General features: G+C 40.0%; 1 protein-coding gene across 5 annotated transcripts in view; it reads left to right on the forward strand.

The window, feature by feature from the left end:
- Positions 1–27,966, forward strand: part of LOC131692272 (chromatin-remodeling ATPase INO80) — a 1,041,557-nt gene that overhangs the window by 482,753 nt on the left and 530,838 nt on the right. For all 5 annotated transcript variants that reach the window (XR_009305948.1, XM_058979226.1, XM_058979227.1 and 2 more), the window contains one exon: positions 21,934–22,092. Coding sequence is in view for 4 of the 5 variants with exons in the window: in XM_058979226.1 (XP_058835209.1) it covers positions 21,934–22,092 (159 nt within the window). In the remaining variant the exon portion in view is untranslated. The remainder of the gene's footprint in view (positions 1–21,933; positions 22,093–27,966) is intronic.

The following is a 27,966-nucleotide window of genomic DNA, read 5'->3' on the forward strand; positions in this document are numbered from 1 at the left end:
AAAGCATGATTTACAATTCACTTTTCATGCTTATATTAATGAGCTTTGGATTCGTTAAAAACAGTGTTTGCGGTCAAGAAATTTTTTAATACATTCTGATAGTCTTAACTATTTCGTTTTCATGATACTGGTTTATATAGGATTCATTAATCTGTATCTCCGGAACAAGAATTCCAAATGAATCAAAAATAATCGCAAGCTATAAATATGAAGAAGATATATTTGCATAGCAATCGCTTGAAAGAGCGACATTACCTTTAAAGCCCATTGGTCATATCGACATTGAAATAATCACCAAATAGCCTAAGCACTTCACACATTTTTCTATTTACTTCTATGTAAATAAATAAATTAAAATACTTATCTGCCTTTTTCGCTACTTTCATTCTCTCTTCGTCACTATCTTTTTGAGGGGTAAGCACATATAATTTGAGTTTTTACTTTTTGATTTTTAAGTTTTTCGTACCGCTTTAAAGCCAAAAATCCCATTTTCGCAAAAAAAAATTTTATTGTAAAAATAGGTATAGTAATAATTTTAACGAAAGGTCTCGTAGTTACCTGGAGAATAATGTGAAGAAGAACTGTGCAAAATTTCGAAACGATTGTTCCAGTAGAATTTGAGTAATAATGCGCACCGCATTTTTTTAAAGGTGCCTTCGAAGAAACAGTATCACTCGCCCAATGAAAATTTAAGCAAATATTGTTCAAATGTTGCATCATTATGTGGAAAGTGAATGAATTGACTAAAATTCTTTGAATCGCTAATATTTTCTTTGAAAAAAAATTAAACTTGCATACTTTACACCAAGACCCCCTTCCCTTCCCCTTCCTCCTTTAAGGTTTTTAATCCTGGATACGTCCATTATGAGTAATAATGTAATTAATAATGTACAACATTAACAACTCAAGCAAGCTTATCGTGAAAGAATATATTTTTCGCCACCTGGTTGTATGGAACCTTCTCATAGTGCCGTGGTAGAATGCATTAGATATTTTCTGTAAGCCACTTTTTGTTACGCTCCACACACATATTTTTCTCGATTGCATAACTTCAGCGAGAACAACGCTTTCCCCCCAAGTCGACGACGCCTTTCAGATTGTCTACTGATCACTCTAGCGAATCTATCTCCTGCGCGCTACATGCCCAAAAGCTTTTCGTCGTAAGCATGCATGGAGTTATTTTCCATTTTCTTTTCTTCATCATAGTATTTAACATTAAAGTTTTAGTAGTATTTTGTCAGAAGTTATATCAAGTTACATTTTTGACAAGTTTGTAATCGACGTCAATTCCGAAGTCTTTCATGAAACCAAGAAGCATGTGATTATGGTTTCGTTTCTTCGTACACTGTATAGAATCGTATTTTCGAGTACATGCTTCAATTTATCTTTTAATTTTATTACCAGGGCACTAGTAGTATTGTCATAAGGCAATGGTTCGTCGTTTGTCTTCTTGTAGCCCGCTGGGGTAATCACAGAAAAAAATCTGCTTGCTAAACAGAACACGGAAGAGTACCTTATAAACGATATTGAGGCGCGTTATGTCTCTATAATTATCACAATCGAGTCTGTAGATAAGCCATATGCGGCCATCCAACATTCAGATTGCAGTTTCTTTTCCAACCATCATCGAGATTACGTGGGCGACCACTTCGTGCCGTTTTTTCAACTCCTGAATTTTACAGTGCCCCTAACATGCTAGTCTATAATTCTCAAGCCTTATGCGCCCTGTCATGATCGTCATGATTTTTCAGCGGCTTTCAGCTCATTACACTGTTTCAACATATAACCAGTGTGATCAATAAGCTCCTAGTCTGATTTTTCTCTTCTGTGGCTCGTTGGCACCCCACATCAAACCAGTTTGCTCGCCTGTTATCCGATAGTCATGTGACTGCTGAACTGATCGCTTTATGAATTTGATGCTACGCTATGATCAGGCAATCTCTTGGTGATCGTTCCTCAACACTTTTTGTCCTAAAGGCGGAATTATATATCTCATGCTTTCCATGAAATATGAAATATAAACATATATTTTTTGGTATTCACTATTAAACTATGTTTATTAATATAGGTATTTTTTCAGTTTCCTAAAGGAATGTTTTCAGATGTTTCAGAAGCAATTTTTTTCTATAAATGAAACTTCAATATATGGGTTATATGCTAGGGCAAATAACCCAATATTTATCATCATTTTGTATTGCTTTTTCAGTAAAAATATAACAAATTACAATAAAAACTATCATTTTTTTATATGCTTCACAAAAACCTTTTCTCCTATTTCTCCTTCGTATAAAGAAGACTTCTTGCACAGTTTTTTCCTTTTAGCGACATTTAATTAGCTAGAGATTACTTAGTAATGAAAGTAAAGATATTGAAATTTAGAGCCATAGTACGCAAGTGAGAGCAAGGATTAAATATTTACAGATCGGAAAGCTAGAAATGTCTCACGGCAACAGCAGAGTCATCCTTCTTTACCATGCGAATCGCCATATTTCCTATCTGTATATTCCAAATCCTTTCATAACTAGAATTTTTATAATTTTGCTACTTAGTAATCTCTAGCTAATTTAATGTGATTAAAGGGAAAAAACAGAAGCAGAATAAGTTGTTATCCAAACAAGTAACAAATATCTACAATTAGGTATAGTAATAATTTTAACGAAAGGTCTCGTAGTTACCTGGAGAATAATGTGAGAAGAACTGTGCAAAATTTCGAAACGATTGTTCCAGTAGAATTTGAGTAATAATGCGCACCGCATTTTTTTAAAGGTGCCTTCGAAGAAACAGTATCACTCGCCCAATGAAAATTTAAGCAAATATTGTTCAAATGTTGCATCATTATGTGGAAAGTGAATGAATTGACTAAAATTCTTTGAATCGCTAATATTTTCTTTGAAAAAAAATTAAACTTGCATACTTTACACCAAGCCCCCCTTCCCTTCCCCTTCCTCCTTTAAGGTTTTTAATCCTGGATACGTCCATTATGAGTAATAATGTAATTAATAATGTACAACATTAACAACTCAAGCAAGCTTATCGTGAAAGAATATATTTTTCGCCACCTGGTTGTATGGAACCTTCTCATAGTGCCGTGGTAGAATGCATTAGATATTTTCTGTAAGCCACTTTTTGTTACGCTCCACACACATATTTTTCTCGATTGCATAACTTCAGCGAGAACAACGCTTTCCCCCCAAGTCGACGACGCCTTTCAGATTGTCTACTGATCACTCTAGCGAATCTATCTCCTGCGCGCTACATGCCCAAAAGCTTTTCGTCGTAAGCATGCATGGAGTTATTTTCCATTTTCTTTTCTTCATCATAGTATTTAACATTAAAGTTTTAGTAGTATTTTGTCAGAAGTTATATCAAGTTACATTTTTGACAAGTTTGTAATCGACGTCAATTCCGAAGTCTTTCATGAAACCAAGAAGCATGTGATTATGGTTTCGTTTCTTCGTACACTGTATAGAATCGTATTTTCGAGTACATGCTTCAATTTATCTTTTAATTTTATTACCAGGGCACTAGTAGTATTGTCATAAGGCAATGGTTCGTCGTTTGTCTTCTTGTAGCCCGCTGGGGTAATCACAGAAAAAAATCTGCTTGCTAAACAGAACACGGAAGAGTACCTTATAAACGATATTGAGGCGCGTTATGTCTCTATAATTATCACAATCGAGTCTGTAGATAAGCCATATGCGGCCATCCAACATTCAGATTGCAGTTTCTTTTCCAACCATCATCGAGATTACGTGGGCGACCACTTCGTGCCGTTTTTTCAACTCCTGAATTTTACAGTGCCCCTAACATGCTAGTCTATAATTCTCAAGCCTTATGCGCCCTGTCATGATCGTCATGATTTTTCAGCGGCTTTCAGCTCATTACACTGTTTCAACATATAACCAGTGTGATCAATAAGCTCCTAGTCTGATTTTTCTCTTCTGTGGCTCGTTGGCACCCCACATCAAACCAGTTTGCTCGCCTGTTATCCGATAGTCATGTGACTGCTGAACTGATCGCTTTATGAATTTGATGCTACGCTATGATCAGGCAATCTCTTGGTGATCGTTCCTCAACACTTTTTGTCCTAAAGGCGGAATTATATATCTCATGCTTTCCATGAAATATGAAATATAAACATATATTTTTTGGTATTCACTATTAAACTATGTTTATTAATATAGGTATTTTTTCAGTTTCCTAAAGGAATGTTTTCAGATGTTTCAGAAGCAATTTTTTTCTATAAATGAAACTTCAATATATGGGTTATATGCTAGGGCAAATAACCCAATATTTATCATCATTTTGTATTGCTTTTTCAGTAAAAATATAACAAATTACAATAAAAACTATCATTTTTTTATATGCTTCACAAAAACCTTTTCTCCTATTTCTCCTTCGTATAAAGAAGACTTCTTGCACAGTTTTTTCCTTTTAGCGACGTTTAATTAGCTAGAGATTACTTAGTAATGAAAGTAAAGATATTGAAATTTAGAGCCATAGTACGCAAGTGAGAGCAAGGATTAAATATTTACAGATCGGAAAGCTAGAAATGTCTCACGGCAACAGCAGAGTCATCCTTCTTTACCATGCGAATCGCCATATTTCCTATCTGTATATTCCAAATCCTTTCATAACTAGAATTTTTATAATTTTGCTACTTAGTAATCTCTAGCTAATTTAATGTGATTAAAGGGAAAAAACAGAAGCAGAATAAGTTGTTATCCAAACAAGTAACAAATATCTACAATTCCAAAAGTTCTTTTAATATAATATTACTGTTAGAAGAAAGTTGAAAGTTTCTCTTGTTATCACTTTCCATGTAATACCTCCTGGAATCGCCATATGTGCCTTTGCAATAAAAAGTTTAAAAAATTTAGTCAAAGCAAAAAAATTAAATTGATCGCTAGCACTCTTGTATTTTTAAATCGGTAACCGAATCTTTGCTGCAGCAATCTTATCTTCTTATCGAGATTCCTGATTTCAACGAACTTGTTACGACTTTTGATTTTATCGAGGTGTTCAAAGATTACATGGCTTGTTTAAACAAAATGAGTTATGCAGTAAGTTTCATATGTTTCTCGTATTACTGGAACATGATAATCATACTTATAAAAGTTTTTAAAAAATTCCAAAACATTAGGGGGGCTAAAGCTCCCCCTAGACCCCCCCCCCTTGCGCACGCCAATGGTGACAAGTATAGAAGGTATAATTGAAGAACCATATTTAGATTGGATTATGGTATAGCTTAATCGTAATCACAAAGAGATTAAAATTATCATAAATAGTCGTGGTTCGACAGTGTATATATAGATAAGTACATAGCGGCCAAGCTGGGAATACGAAGATCGCAGGATCGAAACTGGAAGTAATAACTGGTAGCAGGTAATTGTCATAATCGATGTTCATAAAGCAATAATTTCAACTATGAGAAACATCAGTTAAAATAGCTTTAGAGGAAATTTCATGCTGATTTTTTTATTTTCATAATATTTATTTCAATCTACTTTCTGGATGCAACCATTGATCTTTATACATTATTAGGGACATTAAGCTGAATAAACCTTGATGTGGGATTGTAAAGTTGATCATATACAAACTCAAAATAAAAACTTAGATAGATATAGATCAAAATTCATCTGTATCGCCAAAACATTTTTTTTGCCATTTCTCAGAACGAACCTTACCCACGCCCCCATCACTATTTTAAGCCTTCGTATTATTGGAAATATATTTCGGAAACAGAACTTTCCACTAATATGTGCATTCATTTATTGCATGATTCTTATAGTAACCCTCGCAGGCCAATTCGCCAAGAAAATGTTGGATATATGAATTGGGAAATTGCTAATCGATGCAACACATTTCCACAGGAATTTGTAAAATAATACAATCCGTTGCAGAATTGATCGATTACATATATGAACTTCAATTTCGTATACTACTGCATCGAAAATAAATTCGAAGGAAATTCAGTTAAGTTCAGTTAACAGTACAACTTAAGTTACTGCGAAACATCGGCCCACCACAACTATGCCTTGGTTAAAAAATTTGATTTAAGCGACCATTATAGCTAGAAAATATAAACGAGCAGATGTACTGCATATCGGTTGAATCTAGAGTATAATCTCCCGGATCAGCAGGCCCACTTATCAAACCCATGTCTATTACAAGAACTGGTAGAGAAGCTACCAGCCAATCTAAAGCTGGACTGGGCGGGTTTCAAACGACGGACAGATAGTGTAAATCTTAGGGTGTTCTCAATGTTCATGTCGGACTTAGTTGATGCAGCAGCCGATGTAACAGTCATGTCCACCGACTCCGTCAGGATGAAAGAAAAGGCGAAACTTGAAAGGCTATTCGTTCACACACAGGACGATTCGGAAGATTGTACAGAAAACGATATAAACAAGTTTGTGAAGTTTGTGCAACAGAATGAACTTTGTCGCACCTTGAGTAGGTATGGACGTTGGCCTTGTAGAAACTGGAAAGGATGTAAGGTAGATGGATGTCGTTATCGTCATCATACACTTCTTCATTCACCTACAGTCGATGTAAATGATCGTTCATTAGTAGCAATGCACTTCGGAATATCATCCAACCAGTTTCGTATTATTCCTGTAAGACTGCACGGAAAAATGGGCCATGTTGACACGTTTGCCTTTCTTGACGATGGTTAGTCTCTTACTATGATCGAGGATGAGCTTGCCTCTCAGTTAGGTGCAGAGGGTCCACAAACACCTTTATGCTTGCGCTGGACAGGGGAGGTTAAGAGAATGGAACCTGATTCGCGAAAAATTCGACTTATGATTTCGGGTACTTGTGACGAGAGGTATACGCTGGAGAACGTTCGTACTGTCAGCAAACCCGAGTTCCCGTCACAGACGCTGCATTACGACCAGTTAGCCAAAGTTTACCCTCATCTACGAGGTATTCCTGTTCAAAGTTATGATTCCATCAAACCTCGCATTCTGATAGGCCTTGATAATCTACGGATACAAGTGCCTTTAAAAGTTCGTGAAGGAAGAGCAACAGAACCTGTTGCTATGAAGACTCGCTTAGGATGGTGTATTTACGGGAACGTTTCACAAGAACAGCACAGTACTTCGAATTATTTGCATTGCTACGAGTGCAACCATTCAGTATCCGCGGATGAACAGCTACACCAGCTAGTGAAAGAATATTTTGCTGTAGAAGAAGCTACCATTACAAAAGGAATTGAACCGAAGGAAAACAAACGGGCGTTGGAAATCCTCGAACGAACGACGAAAAGAGTTGGTCAAGGATATGAAACTGATCTGTTATGGAAACAAGATGCTATACACTTTCCAGAAAACTATTCGATGGCCCTTAATCGCTTGAAGAGTCTCGAGAAACGACTTCAGCGGGATCCAGATCTGTGTGTCAGAATTAAGCAAAAAATCATGGATTATCAAACGAAGGGCTATGCGCACCGCGCTACAAGCGATGAATTGAATTTGATCGATCCTGATCAAGTTTTGTACTTGCCGCTTGGGATTGTAAAACATCCTCGTAAGCCAGGAAAAATCCGTTTAATTTGGGACGCTGCCGCCAAGGCAGGAGGTGTGTCATTCAACGATAAAATACTAAAAAGACCGGATATGCTGTCATCCCTACCGGTCGTATTGATAGGATTCCGGCAACGGAACATCGCGATATGTGGGGACATTCGCGAAATGTTCCATGAGATTCGAATTTGCAACCCAGATAGACAATCACAACGTTTCTTATGGTGAGAGAATTCCTCCCAAGCTCCAGTTATATTCATTATGGATGTTGCGACCTTTGGGTCTGCTTGTTCGCCATGTACAGCACAATATATAAAAAATTTAAATGCTAAGGAGTTCAAGTAACAGTATCCTCGTGCTGTTGAAACAATTTTGAAAAGCCATACGTGGACGACCTGTTGGACAGCGTGGATACCATTGAAGAGGCGGTGAAGTTAATTGATGAAGTAAAAACTGTACATAAGGCAGGCGGGTTCGAAATTCGCAACTTTCTTTCTAATTCATTCGAAGTGCTGCGGAAAGTCGGTGAAATTACTAACGTTGAACGTCAACGAAGCTGCGCCTAACGAAGTAGTATTGGGTCTCCTTCGGTGCCCGCAGAGTGACATCTTTACATTCTCTACGACAATGATACCAGACATCCAAACCGTACTAGAAAACGACGCGGCACCTACAAAACGTCAAGTACTCCGTGCTGTAATGACAATTTTTGACCCTTTAGGATTGATATCTTGCTACACAGTGCATGGCAAAATACTAATGCAGGACATTTGGAGAACGGGAATAGCTTGGGACAACGCAATTGGCGATGAGTTGGTGGATAAATGGCAACGATGGGTCAAAGTTTTGTTATCCTTGGACCGCGTATCAGTTCCCCGTTACTTGCTCCCTAAAACGGACATGACTTCTTTAGAAGGTTGCGAACTACACACGTTTGTGAACGCCAGTGAGTCGGCATATGCTTGCGTTGTATACATACGGAGTGTCGGTGACGGAAAACCAAGGTGCAGTCTAGTGGCAGCAAAAACAAAAGTAGCACCACTGAAACCTTTAAGCATTCCTAAACTGGAGTTACAGGCGGCAGTGATTGGGGTACGTTTGGCAAAAAGTGTACTCGATGCTCTCACATTGCCAATCAAACGGAAAGTGTTTTGGACAGATTCTACGACGGTGTTATCATGGCTGCACTCTGATAGTCGGCGCTATCATCAGTTCGTGGGATTTCGAGTGGGCGAGATTCTATCGTTGTCGGAAATTACAGAATGGCGTTATGTACCATCCAAACTAAACTCGGCGGACTGTGCTACTAAGTGCAAAGGTGAAACTGATCTTGACCCGTTGAGCACCTGGTTTACTGGATCTGCATTCTTGTATTATTGCGAAAACAGCTGGCCAAAATTGCCCAGTTTATATGAAGTTAAAGTGGTGCTCGAATCGGTTTATGTACACCAAGAAGTAATGCCTATCGTCGTTTTAGTCGCTTTTCATCTTGGGACAGATTAGTGAGAACAATGTGCTACGTTTATCGTTTTGCCGCTACCATCATGCAGCGTAAACTCGATCCGAAACATCCCGTTGGACTAATCAACCAAGAAGAGTTCCAGAAGGCCGAAAATTTCCTGTGGCGTTTAGCACAAACCGAGACATTTCCTGAAGAGCAAAGGACCTTGCAGAAGCAGCTGGAACCTGACATGTACAGTGGGAAGCTCTCGAGGTGCAGCCCTTTATACAAGCTCACGGTATTTATGGATGAGGAAGGAGTGATGAGATTAGGAGGTCGTATAGGGGCGCACCTCACACCCCCTTCGAAGCTAAGTACCCCATCATCCTTCCTAAAAACGACACAGTGACTTGTCTTATTGTTTATAGATATCATCAACGTTTTCTTCACACAAATCACGAAACGGTCGTGAACGAGCTGATATAACTATTCTGGATACCTAGACTTCGATCCATAGTGCGACGAGTGGCAAAAGAATGCCAGTACTGTAAAATCTACAAAGCAGTTCCAAAGCCACCAATAATGGGACCTCTACCGAGGGTGCGACTGACACCGTTTATAAGACCTTTTACATTCACGGGTGTGGACTATTTCGGTCCAATATATGTAAAAGTGAGACGCAGTTTATCTAAGCGATGGATCGCACTTTTCACCTGTTTGACAGTGCGAGCAGTACATCTGGAGGTCGTGCACTCTCTCTCAACTATATCGTGCGTCAAGGCTATTCGAAGGTTCGTGGTCCGACGGGGATCACCTCAGGAGATATATTCGGACAACGGGACGAATTTCATCGGTGCTAGCCGTTTGCTGTTGGAGCAACTAAGCGTCATAAATGAGGGATGTGCAAGGGCATTTACTAGTGCGCACACAAAATGGTTCTTTAACCCTCCGGCTACGCCTCATATGGGTGGCGCTTGAGAGCGTATGGTGCGCTCAGTGAAAACGGCTATGGCAGCGGTGGCAAACAGTCCGCGTGATCCCGATGACGAAACTTTGGAAACTATAGTACTAGAGGCCGAAGGGGTAGTTAATTCAAGACCACTCACATATGTTCCGTTGGAGTCAGCGGATGCCGAGTCCCTTACCCCAAACCACTTTTTACTCTATGGTAGGTCAGGAGTAGCACAAGCGCCATCCAATTTTGAACAGTTTGCCCATGTTCAACGAGATAGTTGGAAGCTAGCTCAACATTTAGTTGATGAATTTTGGCGCAGATGGCTTAAGGAGTACGTACCAATGCTTACTCGTCGCGCTAAGTGGTTCGACCCTGTACGACCTATTCAACGAGGAGATTTGGTTATTGTTATTGATGATTCGAAGCGGAATCTTTGGAAATGTGGTGCAGTTGATGATGTGACTACTGGCAAAGACGGTCAGGTGAGATCGGCACTGGTGAGAACGTCTGGTGGTATCAAACGACGTTCAGCCGTTAGATTAGCTCTTCTGGATGTCGCGAAATCAGATGTTGGAAGTAAACGTGATATGCCTGGGTCTCAATTACACGGGGAGGGGGATGTTGCGGAGATCCCTCGTCAGCGCAAGTTCAGTGTAACTGACAACCCGGCGCATGCAGCCAACCATCGGGATTAAAATTGGGATGATGATGAAGCGAAAAAACGGGGCAAAAGTAGATTGGAGACATCGAACAGAAGCGGAGTGTTGAAGCGGAATTTAAAGATTATTTTTGTAGCGAGATTGAAATCAATAGAAACACTGAAATTGTGAGTTTACGCCATTGGATTTGAATTGAATATTTGTAAACTAAAAATATATTTGCAGTTTTGAAGCTTGCCGTGAAGGTTTGCTGTAAAAACCGTGTTTCATTTTCCGTTTCTCGCAACAGAACTGTCTATTAGATATTCTGTGCGATTTACACATACGAATCGACAGCTACGAACTTGAGTTGCTATGTGTCGACGCTGAAACACTTGAAACCAGCGGTTGATCCAGAAGAAGAGGTTCGGAGGTTTGGACCCCGCCAAAATTTTTCGAATTGTTAAGAAATTTTAAATTAGTCTCTCAACTCAAAATCATTGCAAAAAAAAATTTTCACTAGTTTTTCAGACCCACAAGGAAAGTTTATTTTAGAGGAATTAGAAAATTTTATTCGCGTAGAGGGCGGTTTAGGGAAGGGTGGTGAGTGATGTGGGAGGGTCCCCACACCGTATCCCCCTAGCTACGACCCTGTTAAAAAACAGAAAACCTATGTAAGTAAAAAAAAATAGATTGACGATGTTCAGAGTGATTGCATAACCTTTCTATAGGAGCAAGGCAAAATTTGAATTTGCTATGTGTCCACACTCTTAAACCCGTAACTCCGGAACCGGAACTCGGAATTTAATGAAATTCAATAGCAGCCAATGGAAACGTTGCACCTTTCATTTGAGACTAAGTTTGTACGGAGTGTCGGTGACGGAAAACCAAGGTGCAGTCTAGTGGCAGCAAAAACAAAAGTAGCACCACTGAAACCTTTAAGCATTCCTAAACTGGAGTTACAGGCGGCAGTGATTGGGGTACGTTTGGCAAAAAGTGTACTCGATGCTCTCACATTGCCAATCAAACGGAAAGTGTTTTGGACAGATTCTACGACGGTGTTATCATGGCTGCACTCTGATAGTCGGCGCTATCATCAGTTCGTGGGATTTCGAGTGGGCGAGATTGTATCGTTGTCGGAAATTACAGAATGGCGTTATGTACCATCCAAACTAAACTCGGCGGACTGTGCTACTAAGTGCAAAGGTGAAACTGATCTTGACCCGTTGAGCACCTGGTTTACTGGATCTGCATTCTTGTATTATTGCGAAAACAGCTGGCCAAAATTGCCCAGTTTATATGAAGTTAAAGTGGTGCTCGAATCGGTTTATGTACACCAAGAAGTAATGCCTATCGTCGATCTTAGTCGCTTTTCATCTTGGGACAGATTAGTGAGAACAATGTGCTACGTTTATCGTTTTGCCGCTACCATCATGCAGCGTAAACTCGATCCGAAACATCCCGTTGGACTAATCAACCAAGAAGAGTTCCAGAAGGCCGAAAATTTCCTGTGGCGTTTAGCACAAACCGAGACATTTCCTGAAGAGCAAAGGACCTTGCAGAAGCAGCTGGAACCTGACATGTACAGTGGGAAGCTCTCGAGGTGCAGCCCTTTATACAAGCTCACGGTATTTATGGATGAGGAAGGAGTGATGAGATTAGGAGGTCGTATAGGGGCTGCACCTCACACCCCCTTCGAAGCTAAGTACCCCATCATCCTTCCTAAAAACGACACAGTGACTTGTCTTATTGTTTATAGATATCATCAACGTTTTCTTCACACAAATCACGAAACGGTCGTGAACGAGCTGATATAACTATTCTGGATACCTAGACTTCGATCCATAGTGCGACGAGTGGCAAAAGAATGCCAGTACTGTAAAATCTACAAAGCAGTTCCAAAGCCACCAATAATGGGACCTCTACCGAGGGTGCGACTGACACCGTTTATAAGACCTTTTACATTCACGGGTGTGGACTATTTCGGTCCAATATATGTAAAAGTGAGACGCAGTTTATCTAAGCGATGGATCGCACTTTTCACCTGTTTGACAGTGCGAGCAGTACATCTGGAGGTCGTGCACTCTCTCTCAACTATATCGTGCGTCAAGGCTATTCGAAGGTTCGTGGTCCGACGGGGATCACCTCAGGAGATATATTCGGACAACGGGACGAATTTCATCGGTGCTAGCCGTTTGCTGTTGGAGCAACTAAGCGTCATAAATGAGGGATGTGCAAGGGCATTTACTAGTGCGCACACAAAATGGTTCTTTAACCCTCCGGCTACGCCTCATATGGGTGGCGCTTGAGAGCGTATGGTGCGCTCAGTGAAAACGGCTATGGCAGCGGTGGCAAACAGTCCGCGTGATCCCGATGACGAAACTTTGGAAACTATAGTACTAGAGGCCGAAGGGGTAGTTAATTCAAGACCACTCACATATGTTCCGTTGGAGTCAGCGGATGCCGAGTCCCTTACCCCAAACCACTTTTTACTCTATGGTAGGTCAGGAGTAGCACAAGCGCCATCCAATTTTGAACAGTTTGCCCATGTTCAACGAGATAGTTGGAAGCTAGCTCAACATTTAGTTGATGAATTTTGGCGCAGATGGCTTAAGGAGTACGTACCAATGCTTACTCGTCGCGCTAAGTGGTTCGACCCTGTTCGACCTATTCAACGAGGAGATTTGGTTATTGTTATTGATGATTCGAAGCGGAATCTTTGGGAACGTGGTGTAGTTGATGATGTGACTACTGGCAAAGACGGTCAGGTGAGATCGGCACTGGTGAGAACGTCTGGTGGTATCAAACGACGTTCAGCCGTTAGATTAGCTCTTCTGGATGTCGCGAAATCAGATGTTGGAAGTAAACGTGATATGCCTGGGTCCCAATTACACGGGGAGGGGGATGTTGCGGAGATCCCTCGTCAGCGCAAGTTCAGTGTAACTGACAACCCGGCGCATGCAGCCAACCATCGGGATTAAAATTGGGATGATGATGAAGCGAAAAAACGGGGCAAAAGTAGATTGGAGACATCGAACAGAAGCGGAGTGTTGAAGCGGAATTTAAAGATTATTTTTGTAGCGAGATTGAAATCAATAGAAACACTGAAATTGTGAGTTTACGCCATTGGATTTGAATTGAATATTTGTAAACTAAAAATATATTTGCAGCTTTGAAGCTTGCCGTGAAGGTTTGCTGTAAAAACCGTGTTTCATTTTCCGTTTCTCGCAACAGAACTGTCTATTAGATATTCTGTGCGATTTACACATACGAATCGACAGCTACGAACTTGAGTTGCTATGTGTCGACGCTGAAACACTTGAAACCAGCGGTTGATCCAGAAGAAGAGGTTCGGAGGTTTGGACCCCGCCAAAATTTTTCGAATTGTTAAGAAATTTTAAATTAGTCTCTCAACTCAAAATCATTGCAAAAAAAAATTTTCACTAGTTTTTCAGACCCACAAGGAAAGTTTATTTTAGAGGAATTAGAAAATTTTATTCGCGTAGAGGGCGGTTTAGGGAAGGGTGGTGAGTGATGTGGGAGGGTCCCCACACCGTATCCCCCTAGCTACGACCCTGTTAAAAAACAGAAAACCTATGTAAGTAAAAAAAATAGATTGACGATGTTCAAAGTGATTGCATAACCTTTCTATAGGAGCAAGGCAAAATTTGAATTTGCTATGTGTCCACACTCTTAAACCCGTAACTCCGGAACCGGAACTCGGAATTTAATGAAATTCAATAGCAGCCAATGGAAACGTTGCACCTTTCATTTGAGACTAAGTTTGATGAAGTCGGTTGAGCCATCTCCGAGTAACCGATGTGCTTATGTTTGGTCACATACATACATACATACACACACATACATACGCACACACAGACATTTGACGAATTCGATAAACTGAGTCGAATGGTACATGACAGACGGCCCTCCGGGCCGGGATTAGGTTGACGATGTTCAGAGTGATTGCATAACCTTTCTATAGGAGAAAGGCAAAAACGTCAACGTATTTTTACATTCGCAGTGGTGCAAATTAAACGAGCGTGTAATTTGACGCTAGGTCTTGTGGTGCATGGCTGGAAGTCGCAAAGTGAATTTTAGAAAAGATTCGCAATACTTTCGCGTATCCACTAATAACTCAAAACCAAAGCAACAAAAAGTTCATTTGACAGTCGTTCTGGGCAATGTTGCCAGAACTTCGGTCGAAATTAATTTATTTGCTGTGGTTGCAATAATCTCATTTTGTGGTTTTTAACCGTTTAAGTAATGTACAGGTATATAGGAAATTTCTATGTGACCGCACTAATCAACCTATAACTCAGGAGCAGAAAGTCAGATCGGAATGAAATGCAATAGCAACCAATTGAAGCATCGCACCAATCACTTCATATATAGAAGATGATGGAAACGGTCAAGAATGCTCTCTGAGGAATAGGCGTGAAATTAACTCTGAACATTGGCAAGATTTCCGGGGCATGAAGACATTCTAGGTAACCAATGTGATCAAAGTGACTACAGGCCAGCGAATCTAAGTAATTTAACAAGCATTTTAATAAGTTTTACATCTCTAGGTATCATGGCAGTACCAGTTTATTTGGGAATTGACTGTATGATCGCACTTGTCAACCAGCAACTCTGAAACAGGATGTCGGATCAGAATTTAATTCAGAAGCAACCTAGCAATACTATCTACCTTGAGTAACCGATGTGCGATTGTTAGCCAACTACGTATGTACATACGCACACACACATTCGTCGAACTCGAGGAAATGAGTTGAATGGTTTAAGAGTTACGGCTCTCCGGACCTCTCTCGAAAAGTCGATTGCCAGAGTGATTGCATAATTTTTCTGTAGGAGAAGGGCAAAAAGGTTTATTTGGGAAATTTATGGTGCGAACGTATTCTATTATTTATAACTCCGGAACCAATCCTTCGTTAAAATGACAATCGGTAGCAATCAATATAAATACTATACCCTTCATTTAAGAATAAGATTGTGAGAATCGATTCAGCAATATACGAGAAACAGGTGTGACTCTAATTTCAAAATTTGGCCATTTCTTCGGACCTTCTGGAAGCCTCGATGGTTCCCAAAGTGGTCATAGAGACTTTGATTTGCAATAAGTGATCAGGACCAACAATTTCAAACAATGTAAAATTCATTTTAATTAGTTTTGCATCATTTAGATGTAATGATTATACCGGTTTATATGGGAATTTCGCATGTGACCTCATACTTCAACCCGTAACACAGGAACCAGAACTCCGATTACAATGAAATTTAAGAGCAGTTAATAGGGATGCTTTCATTTGAGACTAAATTAAATTAAATAAATGCTTTCATTTGAGACTAAATTTGAGAAAATTGAGACAGACATTTCTAAGAAGCAGATGTGAATTAAATTCAGGAACTTGGTCATTTTCCCGAAGTTTACGGTTCCGCCAAAGGTATCCAAATTAATCAACGTGAGTTTGATTGGACATCAGTGAGCTGAAACCACAAATCCAAATAATTTAGGCCACATTTTATGAAGTTTTGCATCTTTTAGATAACATGCTGATGCCGATTTATATGGGAATTTCATGCGTGATCGGACTCTTTGCCCCGTAACTCCGGAACCGGAAGTCAGAATTAAATGAAATTCAATAGCAGCCTATGGGAACGTTATACCTTTCGTTTGAGACTAAGTTTGATAAAATCAGTTCATCCATCTCCGAGAACCCGATGTGAATATTTTTGGTCACATACATACATACATACATACATATATACACACATACATACGCACACACACAGACATTTGCCGAACTCGACGAACTGCGTCGAATGGTATTAGAGACTCAGCCCTCCGGGCCTCGGTCAACAAGCCGGTTTTCAGAGTGATTGCATAGCCTTTCCATAGGAGAAAGGCAAAAATTAATAGAGGTGGGCGCTGCCGTGCCGCGCCACCGATTTCAGGTGAAAATCGTCGGCGCGCTGACAATTTTTGCCTGAAATCGGCGGTGTGGCGCGTCGCCCCTCAAAAAATTAAGGGTTAAATTTGACCATATTATGTATTTCTCGATGTGATTTTTAGCTTTCCGATGAAACAAAAAAAGCCTCATAACTCATGACATATGTTCATGTTGTGATTCACGACTAGGTGCAATCTGCATTTTCATTTACACGACATATCAATCCGTTCTGAAACCGTGCAACTTTCCGCAATACCGTAAGATTCCGTTTTTGGCACGTCCTGATTTTGGCATTCTCCATTCTTGGCAACAAAAAATTCCGTCTTTGGCATCAAATGGGTTCCGTTATTGGCAACATTGCTGTACGTAGTGAATCTTTTAAAAAATGCTCAATACACATTTTGTTGTAATAATTGATATCACTTTTGACTTTATTTCCAAACATGACAGTCATATTTACTATGTTTTATGGGGGTGGGCATTAGAGTGGGACACGGTTATATGAAAAAAAAATAATATTTGCTCCGAGTAACTTTTTGTGTCGCATTTAGCTCCCTGAAGAACTCTGCAAATTTTAAGCTCGATCGGTGAAATGGCCCAAATGGCACCTAAAAAGTTGCTCGGAGCAAGAATCTAATTTTTGTCCCACCCTAGTGGGCATAGCGAATAAAATTAAATTTGCTGATTTTTTTTTATCATTTCATTCCATTTCACAAATTCTTATAGAATTAATGTTCTTCATTTATGATGGCACAAATTGAAAATAAAAGCTTTTAAAGTAAGGTTCCATTTTTGGCACGCTTCCAGTTTTGGCAACTGAAAAAATATATTGTTGCCTAGAAACGGAATCCTACTATACTTCTAAACGATTGCTTTCTGGCGCGATACGCCAATTCGGCCCACTTCACCATTGCTGATCAATTACTACCCAGCTTCACTCAAACTATTCTCCTCCGCACCATAACAGTCTACCATAACGACTATAAATATTTGCTCAGGTTTTTAATCTCGAACGACGTTAAAAATTTGCTAACTGTTTAAAATAAAATCAAACAAAGCCGCTGGTTGTGATCCCGTCTGGTAAATGAATGAAAAAAACGAAAACCTTGTATGCAGCATTCATTCTAAATCGTTCTATATTCCGCACCGTACTGGGCTTAACTAATGTACAGAACACGTCTTTCACAGAAAAAAATGTTTCCTTTGATTGCATCGACGTGTCGGCTTTACCACCAAGAGCGATAGAAATGTTACACAAAACCAACTGAGGCTGTCATCGAGCATTAACTATAGTTGTGGACGTATGCGCAAACCTTCGTGTGACGGTCGAAGCGAAAAGAAGACGACAGCCTCTGAAATACTGTCGCAAGGCTGTACTTTTGGAACCCCTGGGAGGAATGTAAACAGCACCGATCAAGTGGCTCTTCATCGACGTGGTAATCTTCGTCCAAACAGCTTCAATGGACATAGTAGACAAGTGCAGGAGAAACAGCGATCAAAACTCCTCCACCACGACCGTGATTGTTGTTGCTATCGCATCGATCCGCACGATAAACCGTATAACCATAACCGAAGAGCAGCATTGATGTAATACGATCATCAAGCCAAGTCTCAGTTAGAACGTGAATATCGTAGTCGCCGTCAGCTACAGCCAAGTACACGTCTTCGATTTTCGCCCTCGACGACCAAGCTGGTCTCTGGCTGGTAGCACGACTGCGTCGGAGCGCTCGCTAGTCCTATATAGCAGACGTCCCGGTGATGGCAGCATAGCATGAATTTGTTGGAGCAGTCCCGGTGATGGCGGCGAAATCATGCTTCGTTCAAACAAAGGTAGATTATTCGAACGTGTTGTACCAGATGGCATGCTAGAAACCAAATGGACGTCAGGAAGCGGATCGTAATTTACAGCAAAATACTCGCCTGAGAAGGGAGTTCGGAAGACCCCCTCATGTGCTTGTAGTATTTAGATAAACAAGCGAAAGCGTCTTTGATCACCAGCGCCTACGCGTTCAGTGAGCCATACGCGTGACTTTACAACGGCCAGACATAAAGCTTTCGACAGGGTATAACTTCTGAACGGGTGATTATGGACAAACCATTTTTTTTTTTTTTTATTCGTTTTGTAGGTAAAACCCAGTCCTATTAGAATAATTAATAGTATAATTACAATTTTTGCCGATAGCAAAGTTACACGGCTTCGAAAACAGGATAAAATGAAATCAAAATCAGCCATAAATCTTTACACAGCATTCACAGCTATTTAGTATCTTCGAAAAAGTTGTATGTTTTGTAATGATAAAAAATACCTTCGAACATTGTTAACGCGAAAAATCATAAACAAAAATGTTATAAGCAAAAATAAGAATTGAAGGAGTTCATCATAGAAAACATCTCATAACTCAATTACTGTGAGTGACAGAGACAACATGTATTCTGCAAAATTTATAAAAATACACTCCTTTACAACTTTGTCGAAGACTGCCAAGCGCTATCTCTTTCGGTTCAAAAGTTAAATTTTCTATAGCCTACCATGATCAATTTTTTTCAAAAATAATATTGCCAAAAGATGGCGCTTTTTATGCACACAAACATTGTAGAATATGTGTAGTCGCTAATATGAACAGTTTTGACTCCAATGAATTAAATACCTCGAAACGCTGTTTTGAGCCACTGTGCGATGGCATGTTGTGCGAGAAAGAAGTCTACTTTGTCACAATAGGGCTTTCCGAATTCAAAGTTAAGTTTCGTCGTTTCAGTCCGGATCCACGATTGAGGTTTCTTCACATGTCAACGAATTCCCGAAACATCAGGTCCTCAGGCAAAGTAGACGAAGTTTGTGTAAGCTGTACTGGATCAAGGCCAATTTTGAACGACACGAAAGACAAATTTGTCGTGTCCTTACCCTTTGGCACTAAACGCATGATATCTGTGGAGACTTCCACAGAGAAAAGGATTTTCTGAATGTCACTTTTGGTGATCATGGGATGAAAACCGGATAAGTGTAGCCAGAACTTGGGTGGGGATGCATCGGGTGTAATAGATGCAACGGAGGTCAATCACGTTGGTTTCATGATCAACTGCATCATGTAAAGGCCGGCCTTGATTTCCACGGCGACGCTTCACTCCAAGTCTAGGCCAAACAGGCGTGTCCAATTGATCGCTAGCACGAACTTGATCATCACTCGTTTGGTCGATACAGACCCTGTTCACTTTGACAAAATTCAGTCTTCAGTACAGTGAAGCCATCGAACGAGTCCACATAGAACTAATCATCTGTCCATTTTACACACCCACACTACTGCAGAGTATCGCAAGGCGTGCGCATATGCAAGACCTATCATTTTTTCTGTTCTTTGCTTCATGCACACAGCGCATTTGAGAATGTCGTTCTACTCGCACCGGCATGAGAACGAAGAGAATGGCAGATAAAATGAATTCATCAGAGAGAAAGGAGCACATCCTTTTAATGCGCATTAGTTAAGCGGTAAAGAATGACGGGTAGTAACTGGAAAAAGTATACTGAAAATATCTATTTAAAAAGTACTTCTCGGTTTTCGCTCGCATCGTGCGACTGTCAATACAGATTGGTCTCTCCATGGGAGTCAGTCTGCCGAGGTGCGGTTTTTTAAATAGTGATGTGCTCGGTCAGTTCCTAAAAGATCCACACGTCGAAATCTTTCCGTTATTATATGCTGTCTCCAAAATCTGTAGCACTTTAATAGCTACTTGGCCTTTTTGGATTTAATTTTATTCAGAAATGTTGCTATACACGATGTGCTTGGAGATTTCATGAATGATGCAAACAGTTCTCCAAACGAAAATCATTATAATTTGCTTCATTATTACAATATATTTCCCAAAAAAGTAGTAGCTATTGGAAATTGTAATTTATGCACTCAACAATACATGAATATAATATTCGAGATATTGTTGATTAGAGTACGATTCTCACAAACACAAGCCTCATAGGTGCTTTCCGAATTTAGCACCGATCAAGTATAAATGGAATTCATCGTTCTCCTATTGACCGTTTCAATCCATTTGCCATTCTTCTCATTCTCATTCCAGTGCGAAAAGAACCACATTTTCTGACATTCTCGCGCAATTGCACGCTGAATTAAATTTGTACAAGTGCGTTCGGCTGGTTCAATGAGAACTCGAATGATTGTGTTGGAATTGAAAATGATGTTGTCGAAGGTTTGTTCGTGCAATTTGAAAGTAGGATATCTTGTACTTTATCATCTTTAGTCGATATGATTTTGGTTCATAGTCAGCCGGTCGACTTTTTGGCTCAATGATTCAACAAATGAAGAAAGTTGTTGAATTTGGCATAATTTCTCAACATTTGGTGCGGTAATTCTCGATTCAACCTTTTCAGTCATGTACGAGCGCACACTTCTTCCATTAAGCTCATCAAGACACGGCGAGCAAAAAAAAACTTTCCTTGCGACAGCAACTCTTTGTTAGCGCGATAGTTACAGCCTAAACACTGCTGGCCGATGCGGAAAAAAGGTCTCACAAAAACCACAACAGACCGGTTCTAAATCGTTCACCGGTAATCTACACGCTCCGCAATCCCTTTTTTCCATCAGCTACCTACGGCTACGATAACACTATACCGAACAAACAAAATAGCAGAATATGCGGTAGTAAACAAGTCTGGTAGCTGTTGTTTTTCACACGACAAAACAGGTAAATTACACTTTAAAATGTCAATTCTTCACTTACTGCTCAACAACACAAATTTTGCGGAACTATTGGTGAGAACACAACGATTAAAATGTATAGAAAATACGTCGAAAATTAAAAAAAAAAAAATGGAGCGATCAAATCAAAACTATATTTCGATACAGAAACACGACTGTAGTATTATACTCCAACCTAACCGACACTTACAATAAGGAGCGAGTGATTTGAACTAACGCTGCTCAAATGAAATACAATTAGCCGTTTCATTCGGCGCCAATCTATTCCGGAAATAAGTTAGTCTTGGATTCTGATGAGACGAAATCGAAACGCAACCCTTGACTTTATTAGGATTTGTGCTCTTCACGTATAAAAAGCGGTTTCACTAAAAAATTTCGCCTTTGGAGAAATATTGAAGTTTTCTCCTTAGTGAGGAATATAGCATGCTTATGCATTGGCCTGCTAAGTCAAAACAAGTTTCGACTTCGTAGTGTCTCATCAACTTAACAGAGCTCCTGGTCATAAGGGACATCACGTTTGGCTAGTCATTTGATTGGATACATAAATAGTTATAAGATTTAGCGTCAATCCGGCGCTAATCTATTCCGGCAAGAAGCTAGTGTCGGATTTTTATGAGATGAAGTTGAAACGCAACCCTTGACTTTATTCATTTTGATGATTACCTCGCCGCATTCTACTATACTTATTTTTTCTGGAATTCTACTTTCAGGTAATTTTTTATGACTCTGATTGGAATCCGACTGTTGATCAACAGGCGATGGATCGTGCACATCGTTTAGGTCAAACCAAGCAGGTTACCGTTTATCGTTTGATCTGCAAAGGTACTATCGAAGAGCGAATATTGCAGCGAGCAAGGGAGAAAAGCGAGGTAATTTTTTATTCTATATTTATTATGCATTTGAAATTTCTAATGTCGGAATTTTTGGTGAAAAAATTTGGGTGGGTAATGGAGAGACACACTAGCCTGTTAAATCAAACGCAGCAAATTTTAATATTGTTGTACTAAAGTCAGGTAAGTTTCTATGTAACCATTACAAATATCATAATTGTTTGATGTTTTAAATAATGGTCAATTTTTATTTTGACAATAGTTGGTTGCGCTAATAATGCCGTGTGGTGTCCGGCGGGCTGAAATCTTTTTGCACTATTTCAGCCAAGAATAGAACCTCTGGGAACTGCTCCCATGTCGTAAGAGGCGACTAACAACATGCTAGGAGTTCCTAGGTCGAGGTATTGCTTCGTACCGAAGACTTAAGGAGTTCCTAGGTCGAGGTATTGCTCCGTACCGAAGACTTAACCTGGACGGACCTTAAGGTTTTACATCATAACCTTTATCCATTCTGTATTTAGTGAATCACTGACATATAGTCACCTTTTCTGATTCGCTATTGTGAACCAACGTTTTAAGTTTGTATATTAGCCGTAAAGGACGAAGTCTAATTTTACACTAAGTAACAGAATATATTAATATACCGGCACTTCCACGCCAAGGTTTAACTTCCAAAGCTTTGGTTTAAAAACCGTTTTAAAAAAAAGTAAACTTTCATGTAGGAAATTTATTAAATTGGAATTATTGTTTTTGTTGCAAGCAATCTGTAGATGTGTAAATTAGGTATTTTTTTTTATTAAATCTGGAACCGTCTACCGACAAATCTACATTTACGAATACCTCCAAAAGTGACTTCTTGAGGTCTCATGAAAGCCTGACACTAGCTTTATGATACTTTTGCTTTACTAAACAGTGATAAAAATCTCAACATTCCAGAACTTCACTTTGTCAGAAAATGTAGGGCCATCGGAAGCTAAAACTTCGTAAAATCACACTCCTGGTCATTTCTTCAAAATCATCCAGTGCAGTACTCTACGTCACTCGTTCGAATTTGCACCGCTCATATTATGGTTGTCGGTATTTGCTAGTATTTCTGTTCTCCCATCCATTCTTTTTCTGGATCACCGAGGGATCCCCTGTCGTAGTGTTTATTATATTTGTTACGCATAATAAACATGTCGTTTGCAATTGGTATTTAACCCAATTATGGGAAGGTGTCTGATAAGGAGAGTGGAGATGCCAACTTGTCATTAACATTTCGCAGTGAATTTTTTCACATTCATTTGGGATATCTTTTATACATTTTTACGCTTTATTTGTGCTGCAAACTTTGAAAATGATTATTGAAGTGTTAATAAGAAGAATTACTTCCGATGGCCGGCTGTCCGAAGTTCAAATTGTTCGTTTCGAATTCTCGGAAATTGATCGCGAGCGACTTCGTACATATTGCTAAGATCATATTGTCTGTAGACGAATAGACCTCTATTATATTACACGCGGCTTTATTCTTTCATTACGCCCCACGGAAGAATAATTTTTAAAATGCCTATTTGAATGGATTCATATTTCTACTGGAGGTCGCACATCTGAAGACTTTGATCTAAAATGAAAAGACAAAGCGCGTGAGTACTTAGCTAAATCACAATATCTACCAAGATATATCCTGATTCATCTCCCTACCTACTAACACCAATCCTATTCTGTGAAACTTGTGGATTATGCAGAGAATTCCTCGATCATAATAGTCACAAGTGTTGAACTAACATTCCTTCCCATCCCAAAGTTGAACTGCATGGGCGTGGCCATCTACGTTATTGATCATACTATAATCTTAGTCTCTTTAGGTTGCACGTTGAGTATGATGAACTACTCCCAAGTATCATACAATTGGTTCAATATGCAATTTCAACAGACTTTGATCAATCACGGGAAACTCACGGGCGGTCAACTAAGCTAAGCTGACGATAGTTGGTTGCGCTAATTCTCTTAACATCTCATTGGGAATGTTAGACTTTTGTTGAACAAATGCTCAACGCAGTGGCAAGATTAATTTCTCCTATACTGGACAAACCGCATCAACTACTATTGTCAAAATAAGGGCTATGGGAGCCTGGGGCTAGTCGGCGGTTGGGGTCAGTTGGCGGAATCCGTTTTTCTCTGTTTCTATTAGACATATAGCGCGACCTCTCGTTACCTTACCTCCAGTTATGTTATACTCATCAGCGCCATTTGTTGAATTAAAATCTCCTTAACACACGTTTTACCTTGATTTGATTGAAAATTTTTTATCGTGTACCTCTTATTTACATGTTATAAGCTGTCAAATTTTTTTGCGTCGAATAGGTTTCAATATTCAATCTAAAAGATTGGAATGCAAAAATGTCTTTTCTAGTTGTGCGCTGTTTCCAAATTTTGAACCAATCACAGTATTAGTTTTTGTGCAGTGCTAATCGATCATTGTACAAATAAGGTATCAACTCTGTTGAACTTTTTGCTGGTGCTATTTCTTAGCTCTCTTCAGCTCCTGCTAGCAGTGCTCCGCATTCATAATGTGTAGAGAATGCAACGGAAACTTCCAGTTTTCCAGGTTTCAATAGTTGTAATTTTTTTATATATAACTAAGTATATTTAGGCCCAAATGCGGTAGCTTAACGAGGCCGATAATTCATTTTTTAAGGTTCATCGCACGTGTTAGTGGGGGAAGAGAAAGTAAATGTTAGAAAAGGAAAATAGGAGGAAATGGGATACATATTGTAAAATTTTGTAAAATTGACATTCTCGTTGGCTGGTTGATGATTGTGGGGTATATGCACGCTTTATTGTCAATGATTCCGAGAGTATACTGAATGGCTGCTAATTCTGCGACGTAAATTGAAGCAGGATCATTGAGTTTGAATGAGGCAGCAAGATTTTCGTTGAAGATACCGAAGCCTGTGGACCCGTCGAGAATTGATCCGTCAATGTAGAACATTTTGCCGCAGTCGACTTGATGGTATTTATTATAGAAAATATTTGGGACCACTTGTGGGCAAATGTGATCCGGGATTCCACAAATCTCTTCCTTCATGGATGTGTCGAAAAATACAGTTGGAGCAGAAGTATCTAAGAGATGAGCACGGTTAACGTTATACGAAGATGACTTGATGTTCTGTGCCATGTAATCGAAGTACAAGGACATGAATCCGGTTTGAGAATTAAGCTCGACAAGCCTTTCGAAATTTGCAATCACCAATGGGTTCAAAATACCGCATCGAATGAGCAATCGATACGAGAGGTCCCAAAATCGATTTTTTAGTGGAAGGACGCCCGCCATCACTTCTAAACTCATCGTATGGGTCGAGTGCATGCAACCCAAGGCAATACGCAAACAGCGATACTGGATTCTTTCTAGTTTGAAGAAATATATGTTCGCAACGGAGCGAAAGCAGAAACATCCGTACTCCATCACTGATAGTATCGTTGTTTGGTACAGCCTGATTAGGTCTCCTGGGTGGGCACCCCATCATGTTCCGGTCATTGTACGGATAAAGTTGATCCTTTGTTAGCACTTCTGTTTCAGATACCTAATGTGACATCCCCAGGTACCTTTAGAGTCGAACCATACCCCGAGATATTTGAATGTTGAATCCTGAGCAATAGTTTGATCCATTAATTGAAGCTGTAGATGCGCTGGCTCACGCTTTCTAGAAAATACGACTAGCTCAGTTTTCTCCGTGGAGAACTCGATACCCAGCTGGAGAGCCCAAGCAGACAAATTGTCCAAGGTATCTTGCAGTGGTCCTTTCAAGTCGACGGCTTTGGGGCCAGTAATAGAGACCACGCCGTCATCTGCAAGCTGCCTTAGCGTGCAGGAATTGACAAGACATTCGTCAATGTCGTTCACGTAAAAATTGCAGAGAAGAGGGCTTAGACATGAGCCCTGGGGAAGGCCCATGTAGCTAAATCGTGATGTCGATAAATCACAATGCGAGAAATGTATTTGTTTTTCAAACAACAGGTTTAACAAAAAGTTATTTAAAATTGGTGAAAGACCATGCTGGTGCAACTTCTCATAAAGAATGTTAATAGAAACTGAATCGAAAGCCCCCTAATATCCAAGAATACTGATGCAACTGCTCTTTGTTAGCATATGCCATTTGAATTTCTGTTGAGAGCAACGCAAGGCAATCGTTCGTCTCTTTACCTTTGCGGAAACCAAATTGTGTATCTGGCAGTAAGCCATTTGCTTCGACCCAATTGTCGAGGCGCAACAAGATCATTTTCTCGAACAACTTCCGGATAGTATTGCAATCGGTCGATACGAGTTGTGGTCGGAGGCTGGTTTTCCTGGTTTTTGGATGGCGATGACACTCACTTGTCTCCAATCATGTGGGACAATGTTACCCTCAAGAAACTTATTAAATAAATTCAACAAGCGTCTCTTGGCAGAGTCTGGTAGATTCTTCAACAAGTTGAATTTGATTCTGTCTGGCCCTGGAGCTTTATTGTTACATGATAAGAGAGCAAGTGAGAACTCCACCATCGAAAACGGTGTTTCGTTCGCGGTATTGTAAGGCGACGCGGCGCGGCAGATTTTCTGTGCCGGGGCGGAATCGGGACAAATTTTCTTGGCGGAATCGAATATCCAACGGTTTGAATATTCCACGCTCTCGTTAGTACTGTTCCGCGTACACGTCTGAGCACTCTTTGTCCCACCACGGGTTGGGAGAACGTTTTTGGGTGTTCACGTCGGATAGTCGTTTCGTCTGAGTTTAAATCGCGATATCGAGAATCGAGTTGGACAAAAACTTATACTCTTTCTCCGGGGGAAGTACCTGTGTTGAATCGATAGTTTTGGATATCTCGGCAGCGTAGCTCTTCCAATCAATGTTTCGTGTGAGGTCATATGGAACATTGATTGGTTCCGAAGGTTTTGGACAAATGGTGATTGCAATTACAATCGGCAGGTGGTCACTACCGTGGGGATCATATATTACCTTCCACTTGCAATCTAACCGTAGTGATGTCGAGCCTAGAGATATGTCCAGTGCACTTGCTTGCGCTGGTAGTCTAGGAATCCGTGTCATTTCCCCTGTGTTCAGAATTGTCATATTGAAGTTGTCACAAAGGTCTTGAATTGTCGAGGATCGATTATCGTCGTACAGACATCCCCACTCTGTACCGTGAGAGTTGAAGTCTCCAAGAAGCAGGCGGGGCGAGGGAAGGTGTTCAATCACGTTAGAGAGTCTTCGATATCCCATCATGGCCCTAGGAGGAATGTTAATAGAAGCAATGCAAAGATCTTTGCCTTTGATTGTTGTTTGACAAGCGACAACTTCAATGCCTGGCGTCGAAGGGAGATTGATTCGATTGAATGAGTAGCACTTTTTGATCCCTAAAAGTACTCCTCCATATGAGTCTTCTCGATCCAAGCGGATAATGTTAAAATCGTGGAAATTGAGGTTTATATTAGAAGTAAGCCATGTTTCACATAGGGAAAAGGCATCACAATTATTGTAATCTAGCAAGTGTTTTAATGAATCAATTTTAAGGACAATACTTCTGCAGTTCCGCTGTAAAACAGTGATCAGATCCGTGATTCCGTCTAATAAGTTAGCCATCGAAGGATACGATCGCTGTAAGGAGGGGCCAGTGTTCAGTCAAGTCAAGGAAGAAGTTAGAGTGTGCTTGGTAGTGTCGTGATTTCGTTTGAGGTTTGTCTTTGTACATGACATTCAATTAATTCTTCAAAGTTGTAAAAGTACTGCTTCATTCTCATAGGGTTAGCGCAATTAGGAGATCAGTGAATGTGTGGAGACTTTGCGGGCAAGTGCGAGGAAACAGAGAGGTAAAAAAGGCTAAATCATTGGGTGTTGAAAACAATAAGCTCGAACCGTCGGCTAGCCGTGCGACGGCTTTTAATTCCAGATTTTG

The sequence above is a fragment of the Topomyia yanbarensis genome, chromosome 3 (assembly GCF_030247195.1).
Source record: "Topomyia yanbarensis strain Yona2022 chromosome 3, ASM3024719v1, whole genome shotgun sequence".
NCBI lineage: Eukaryota > Metazoa > Arthropoda > Insecta > Diptera > Culicidae > Topomyia > Topomyia yanbarensis.